Source organism: Mytilus californianus, unplaced genomic scaffold (genome assembly GCF_021869535.1).
Source record: "Mytilus californianus isolate M0D057914Y unplaced genomic scaffold, xbMytCali1.0.p SCAF_5, whole genome shotgun sequence".
Taxonomy (NCBI): domain Eukaryota; kingdom Metazoa; phylum Mollusca; class Bivalvia; order Mytilida; family Mytilidae; genus Mytilus; species Mytilus californianus.
This window is the reverse complement of record NW_026262701.1, coordinates 44,490,807-44,499,496: the sequence shown is the minus strand read 5'-3', so window position 1 is coordinate 44,499,496 and position 8,690 is coordinate 44,490,807. Positions and strand designations below refer to the sequence as shown.

Here is an 8,690-nt window from a genome sequence, read left to right as displayed (position 1 = left end):
GCACATTATCTTGAAAACTATAATGGATTATGTAAAAAACATTTTCTAGCAAAACTATCAGCAAGAAAAGATTTCCATTCAATCCAAATATTCTCAAGTGTTGTGTTGTACCAATAATATGCAAAATGCCAGGTGAGCAATGCAGGCTTCTTTGAGTCTCTATAGCTAGTTGGTATTATTATCTTTATATAACTTTTTGTGGTTATGTAACTCTAAGGTTTACAAGGAAAACTCCTCAAAAGTTCATTTGCTTCCGGTTAAACTTGACGAAATACAGCTGTAAAATGGATTGCGTTGGATTTATTTTAATGAATGAATTAAATGAATGAATGAATGAGTTAAAATCAATAGAGCGACAAAGAATAAAACACAGCACAACATTTCAGATGAAAAAAACTTTCAATCTTTTAGAGTGTACTATTATTTTGGTAGCCGCCACCAGCCATGTTTCAATATTTGTATCGCTACAACTGATTTTATACAAGCAGGCTCTTTTGTATTGGGATGACGTTAATTCGGTGGATAATTGGTTTGTTCATCAATCTGTGTCTGGCTATGTATTTCACTGAACTTGAAACGACGATCCCACTTGATGGAGGATTATATCGTTACATACCTAAAGTACTTTGACCATTACCAGCATGTTTAGCATTATGGGGATGTTTTCTGCATGTTCATGGATGTTCCTTGGCCTTTTTTTTTCTTGTAGTGCGTCTCTGTACATTCTACAGCCACGCTTTGCCACTTGCAGACCGACAGAAAAGAATGTAAACTCCTGATAAGATGGATACTAGGTCAGTAATTTTTACATAACAATGCAATACAGACATATTGCATCCTTAATATTTTGTTATTTTATTTATTTTATTGTGTGTTTGATTTTGAAACACTGAATACAAACAAGAGAAAGACAGAAGTTGATTTAATGTGCTTACACATGGTATAAACAGTGTTCGAACAGAAGCTTTAAATTCACATCATGTGCTTTACAAAAGCCAAATAAAAGGAAGAGGGCTTTCATTGTTGTTCTTCTTCTGAAAGTCACAGTAATCCACACACAGCAAACGTACCAAACCCTTTGCAAATGCAAGAAGGTCATAATTACCGGTTTTAGACAGATTAATTTTAGACATATCTATAATGCTTCATCTAAGCACAGGTGCAGGGTAATTTCTATTAGGCAAGAAAAGAAATTGAACACATAATATATTGTCATAATTTAAGAGAACATTTAATTGTAAAAAACCCCAGACATATTACAAATATTTAGATAACCTCAGCTATAATCCTGAACACGCATGAAATATTTGCCACTGACGTTAAGCAACCAACAATCAATCAATAACATCGGATCAGCTCAAAATATTTTTGCTAGATGACTTGGCAGGAGACAATGTATGAATATTGCAAGTCCCGGATAAGCTGCATATACTTTTTTTTTTTAAGTATCCATCAGACTCCAAATTACATGGATTTAAGCAATTACAGGTCATCGTACTTGACGGCCTTCGTCAATGAACAAAACCCATGCCGTATAGTCAGCTATAAAAAATATCCGACATGACAAAATGTGAATCAATCTACAAATGAAAAAAATAACGGCCAGATTGATCACAATACATATAACAAAAATCTAATATGGCAGACAGCAACCAACGACAACCACTGAAATACAGCATTCTAACTTAGTACAGGTACATAAAGATCATGTCTGTGAGCGCTCACCCCACCCCTAACATGGAACCGTGGCATAACAGCACAACATAAGAACCAACCTGTATTTCTGCGTACCCACTATTAAATGAGTATACAAACTATCAAAATGTGTACGAGTGCAGACTTTCTGTAGACTACCCTGTTGAGAATTTAAATCTAAAGTAAATGACATATTTCTAGACAAAATAAATCTTGTAATTGCAATTACAACTTGCCTTAGGCTCAGAACTTTAAATGTTGCACTTAGTAATTTAAATGTAGTCTTATTAAAAACTTGTAGTCATGTGCAATTTAACATGATTATGTCGACACCCTAGTAACTTCATACAATATAAAATCGTAATGTAACCACAGGCAGCATATATTACATCATATATATATAAATAAGAAGATGTGGTATGAGTGCCAATGAGACAACTCTCCATCCAAGTCACAATGTATAAAAAGTAAACAATTATAGGTCAAAGTACGGCCTTCAACACGGAGCATTGGCTAACACCGAACAGCAAGCTATAAAGGGCCCCAAAATGACTAGTGTAAAACCATTCAAACAGGAGAACCAACGGTCTAATCTATATAAAAACGAGAAACACTTATCATTGAACCATATGCATGAATCTGATCATTGGACGTTAATCAACCAACAACAAATCAATCAGAACATATTATTTTTTATTTGAAGTTGGAACTTACGAAAACAAGTCAATATAAGCACTGTAGCTCTTTAACCGGCCCTTTATGTCTTCTGTCGGATAAAAAGAATCCAGTAAAACAATGTCAACAGCATCACTAAACAGCCCCAGACGCATTTCTACTACGGATAAAGCTTACTTGTGTTACATAAATATACAAGCCTAGACAATTTGTTTACCAAGATATTTTAAAAACAGAAGCACACGTCAATAGCCTTTTAGAGAGTCCAAGGTTTAATGATTCTATACAAGGCAAAATTTCGGACCTATATGTACCTTACTTTTTTGAGTTACAGACAGCATTTAACTTTCCTAGCTATCCTATATAGTTCTCGTCCTAAATATGCATAACATATTTGGTATGTATCAGTCAAATGAGGTCGCGAGATGACGAATAGTTTAACGTGTAAAATCCCTAATCTATAATTTATCATCATACGATAAAGCCTAAGCTAAGGTCATATGTACATCTTGAGTCTGATCTTGCTTGTAGGGAATTGAATTACAAATTGATGAAAACTGGGGCATGTTTGCTTCTATTTCAGAAAAAAAATGAAAATTAGGTCAAATTTTAAAATATCTTAGATATCTGTATGATTTTTCATTTGATTTGTTGTAGGATAATATACAATGAACACTATTTTCGTTGGGCCGGTCGCTTTCATAAGTAGTTATTCGTAAATCGATATCTACGTTATCATGATTATAATGTACATAATCATGACATTTGTAACACCTATTACGGACAATTTTGAAATCGATCCCTTACTTGACTCGGTCTACAATCGAAGCTAATAATAGACGTTATACATGTAAACAATTTACGGTTCTGTTACCTCAATGTAAACAAGAAATAGTTAACAAAACTTTAATACTTTCCGTTAAATAGAACAGCATGGGAACACTTAAATGGTAGATTCATTTCAAAATCAAGGAATATATCTTAGTTTAAAAATGGAACGACCAGAAAAAGAAGAAAGCACTGACCAAAATGTCAGAATAGAAGAAACGATTCAGATGAAAAAAACTATCAATCTGTTAAAATGTACATCCATTTTGGTAGCTGTAACCGGACATGTTTCAATATTCATCAACTCATCACTGATTTTAGCCAATGCAGGATCTATTGGCCTGACGTTAATTATGTGGACTATTGGTGGATTTATCAATCTGTTTCAGGCTATGTGCTTCACTGAACTTGCTGCGATGTTTCCATTTGCAGGAGGATCATATACATACATATTTCATGTTTTTGGACCATTGCCTGCATTTCTTGTATTGTGGGGAACTTATCTACTTGTTCAGGGTCCGTTCTGGGCGTTTGTTTCTTATGGTGCGTCAATGTACATTCTTCAGCCATTCTTTCCAACTTGCAGACCGCCGGAAATATGTGTAAAAATCCTAGGAGGATGGATACTAGGTAATTAAGCTTTTATCATCACAATGCAAAACAGACATAACTCTTAGTTTTATTTTTTTCATTCATATGTTTTTGTTTTTGTTTGTTTTTCTTTTGCATACCTCGTGTATATAAAACAAAATTTTAATAGTTGCTGCTATTAACATTCTTGATTCAGCAATCTTCGATGAAAGACAAGAATTACTGTTATTGTTCACAAAAATCGTCAATAATATCAAATTTTATTGAATTTAACTCGTGACATTTCCATGTTCAGTGAATCGTAAAATCTGGGTAAAACCCCCAATTTGGTATACATATAATTAAATATGCAATCTGATTAAAATTCAAGTCTATAACAACTCGCACGCACAGACCGGAAAACTTTATTTTCTTTTACTATCGTAGGCGGGGTATATGAATAAACTGTAGTTTAACAGAATGCATATCTTGTTTGGAATCAGCATTGATTGATTGATTAATTGATAAGTTTTTTGCTTTACGTTAAGCGGCACATATTTGATGCATGTTCAGGTCGAGAACAAATCAACAGTTAATACAACAGGTAGGTCCTGCAAAGTGGGTCGACAAGGACGAAGGGCAGGAAGCTTTGACTGCCACTGGACAACAATGGTTAGATAAATAGGGACAAAAATTTGGTCTTGCAACAGACCACCTCCGGGTAACTCGAAGTGTTTTATAATGGTTCTTAAAAGTGCTGACAGCATGACATTCACTCAACACGAGTCATTGGATTCAATGTTTCATTCTGACCGGACGTTGTAGCAAATTTATATATCCCGCACAGCCAAACGGACGCTCCTCTTTGTCAAGGTTTTTACTGCCGGTCGGAAGAAGACCAAGGTGACCATATTTCTATTCCCTTGTCACCCGTATGGTATATATATATCATGTAAAAATCCGTCTACTTGGTATATCTAGTGATGTAAGTGATCAAGTTTGAGCTACCAGGTGGCTTCTCTTAAAGTTTTTAAAGTCTTATTTCTGGTCATCCTCCTAATTCTACGAAATATTAAAATTATACACATTATTTATTTATTGTATTGGTTACCTTGCTGGATTTTCATAATATGAATTATATGTCAATAACAAACTTTAATATACTAGTAATGTTAAGTGTCAATTTAAAAAAAAAAATGCATGAATGGTTCTTTAATTGGTATCGACATCCAGTAAAAGTAAGTAGTTCGATTTGGCGTAGTATGAGTCCTATGACAACTTTAATAATAGAAGTTTACTTCGCCACTTACTGTTATAAGTTGCAGGATCCATTCCATTTTTATGCAAGTGCCATCTATGGGTCGGCATTCAAATACGTCAACATTACCAAAATCGGTATTCAACAAAGTCAATCGATTAAAACAGTCAATTCAATCCTACATGACTTTTTCCAACTTATTCACAACTTTAACCTTATTTTGCCTGTTATCTTGAAAACTTTAATGGGTAAACAGAAATTTTGTCCAGCAAAAATCACCAGCGAGGCTAAATTATAGCCCCATAGTTCCCATTCAACAAAAATATTCTTGTTGCATTTTATCAGTTTCGTGCAGAAAAGCTAGGGGAATAGTACAGGCTCGGAGCATCTTGTTTCCATATTCAGATGCAGCTAAATGCAATTTTCTAAATATATAAAAAAAAATCATAAAAGTCTAAAATATTGCCCAACTACGTACATAATATACTGTGCCTTAAAATGAATTAAAAGTAAATTTCTCTTGCATCAGAGGTTACATTTAAATTTGCAGTGGTTTCATCAAAGAATATGGTTTAAAAATAGTTTGGGCAATTGAATATAATATGAATATATTTCGGACATTGAAACACAAAATGTACTAAATAATTATATATATACTAGTCTTGCTGAAATGTTCGATCTTTTTTTTTTTTTATCGCAGTCACTGCTTTGCTTTGTCAAAAATCTAATTTGTTATTCCATTTTAACAAATGCATTAGACTTCTTATAAAACAATCTTTAATATCTCGGTTTCTGATATTCCATAAATCAAAATTTGTACCGTGTTTCTTTTAACACTGGAGGTTTTCTACCACTTGTGTTTTTTTAACTCACTGCTTACGACAGTAGAGACCCTAGAGCAATAACGAATTTCTAGCCTGTGCTTTGTCGACTTGCCATAGTCATATCAAGCTTTAAACATCTCAGCCCTTTAATATTTGGTGTAAACAATATTTATTATTATGAATAATACAAGTATAATTATAAACACATTCACAATTAGGATTCAGAAACAAGCAACAAGTGCTTATATTAATCCGTCTCCTTAAATATTTGGATGTCCGTTACAGTTTCGTGGAGAGTGTGTTTTAACGAAAGAGGACCATTTGGTAGCAGGTTAAATTCAGTTCAGTCATATTGCTTGGGCATCCAGCCTACTATCGCCTCGTTACACATAAGTATTCGACACTTGTTTGCCACGATAACAAGGTCCTATTTACTGGACTGACGCAAACGCAAACCGTGAGTTGCAACAATAAATCAGTAAACCATTAAGCGTTAAAGTGTTGGTAATCCCTTTTGGGATTCTGAGACCGGAGCGGTTTTCTGATTTGGCCGCCAATATATCTTCCTCCGCCTCATTTTAGACTTATACCTCGAATTTGACATAAGCGGTCATCTCAGTACCAGAATCTATGACGCCCCCCCCCCCCTTTTTGCTGGACAAATTTGGTTGATTATATAGGGAATCACTGAAGCGTGACTGGAGCGGGCCCCCTCTTAGGCAGTCAGTGGGCCCCCTCTTATAAAAAATTCTGGATCCGCCATTGTATACATTTCCCAACTTATTCGGTATTCAAGAGCTTGCAGCTGCTACTCAGACTTTATAAAACGTCACCAGTGTCTGAGCAGAAAGTTGATGAACCAGGGTTATGTCAAAGAACGTCTCGTTCTTTTTCTAAAAAAAGTTCATCGGAAGATACCAAGACCTTGTTGATAAATATTCCGTATCAACTTCACAAATAATACACGATGGTCTTTGAAGTATAGATTCTAGCAGAGACATATAAACACATGTGTATATATGTCTCTAATTCTATGTAGTACTGACGTTGTTTATCATGTGTATATATGTCTCTGATTCTATGTAGTACTGACATTGTTTATCATGTGTATATATGTCTCTGATTCTATGTAGTACTGACGTTGTTTATCATGTGTATATATGTCTCTGATTCTATGTAGTACTGACGTTGTTTATCATGTGTATATATGTCTCTGATTCTATGTAGTACTGACGTTGTTTATCATGTGTATATATGTCTCTGATTCTATGTAGTACTGACGTTGTTTATCATGTGTATATATGTCTCTGATTCTATGTAGTACTGACGTTGTTTATCATGTGTATATATGTCTCTGATTCTATGTAGTACTGACGTTGTTTATCATGTGTATATATGTCTCTGATTCTATGTAGTACTGACGTTGTTTATCATGTGTATATATGTAGGACTCAGATCTATGGTGGGTTCCAGATGTATGGCAAATTTCTGCAAATCCCTAATCTATGGTAAATATGATGTCACAAACGCCAAACATAACACAAATCTATGGCAGTATTTTGTTTTCTCCAAATCTATGGCAGATTTGGATACTACGTAATTTTCCGTCACAATTAAATAACGTCATGGAACGTTGAAGCTGCCGATGACGACGACGGTTTTGTTATACAAAAGGAAAAGAAAAGGATCGAAAAGCAAGTTTGCAAGGATATAAATTAATAAATAAATTATAATTCAAAATTGTGTTTGTTTCTACCCTTGTTTTCTTCTTCTCGTGTTGCTGGTGTTGGCATCACCCTTAATTGTACGAGCTTTTACCGTGCATTTTGGTTTGCTGTTTTGTGTTTTTATGCTATTTTTTTGTATTCCTATGATCTCTTTAATTTTCTGTAAGAAGTAACACAACATAAAGTATTTTGTCAGCTATATAACAGTGACTACCTGTACTATTGTAGCAAACAATCTTTCTTGAGATTTGGAAAAAAATAAATATGATATAGATTTCTAATAGATATTAATATCGTTTTCCGCTCTAAATATGTCGAAAAACTGTACTGTTGGAGAAATAAGGATTTTTTTAGAGGGTCACACAGGTACTACTAGTATACACAGAGTAGGAAATAAGTATTCTTCCGGGGCACATGATTTCAAACCTACAGTCTGTGCTCATTTTACAAACGGTTATGTATATGCTTCCTAGTAATAGTCCTAATTTGTTTTTCTAATACTGGATTTTATTTAAAAGCAGCTTTTTTGCTACCTTTGGACATTTCGACCTCGAAATCATTGGTCAGATATGCACTGACTGGTCCGACCTTTGCAGAAAATCTGTCATAGATTTGAAATCTAGAAATCCGCCATAGATTAGGAAACTAAAAAAATTGCCATAGATTAGGAAACTAAAAAGTTGCTATAGATTAGGATTCTAAAAAAAACTGCCATAGATTTGGGATGACATGACGTCATATTTACCATAGATTAGGAATCTGCCATAGATCTGGAACCCGCCATAGATTTCAGTCCTACATATATGTCTCTGATTCTATGTAGTACTGACGTTGTTTATCATGTGTATATATGTCTCTGATTCTATGTAGTACTGACATTGTTTATCATGTGTATATATGTCTCTGATTCTATGTAGTACTGACATTGTTTATCATCTTATTACGTGTTATATAGTGTTCTTTTATTTGTCTTTGTAAATTATTTACTTTACTATTTAGTCCATTTTTGGTAATATTCTCTTGGCGTGGCTCGGTACTTATACACCCCGCCATAATGATTGTGTTATTGTGCTATCATCATTTTTAGCTCACCTGGCCCAAAGGGCCAAGTGA

The 8,690-nt window shown here is 34.2% G+C and overlaps 1 protein-coding gene across 1 annotated transcript in view; it reads left to right on the top strand.

The window, feature by feature from the left end:
* Window positions 1-3,045: 3,045 nt before the first annotated feature.
* Window positions 3,046-8,690, top strand: part of LOC127702288 (large neutral amino acids transporter small subunit 2-like) — a 96,238-nt gene continuing 90,593 nt past the window's right edge. The window contains exon 1 of the mRNA XM_052206425.1: window positions 3,046-3,828. Within this exon, the coding sequence (XP_052062385.1) occupies window positions 3,318-3,828 (511 nt within the window). The 5' untranslated portion in view covers window positions 3,046-3,317. The remainder of the gene's footprint in view (window positions 3,829-8,690) is intronic.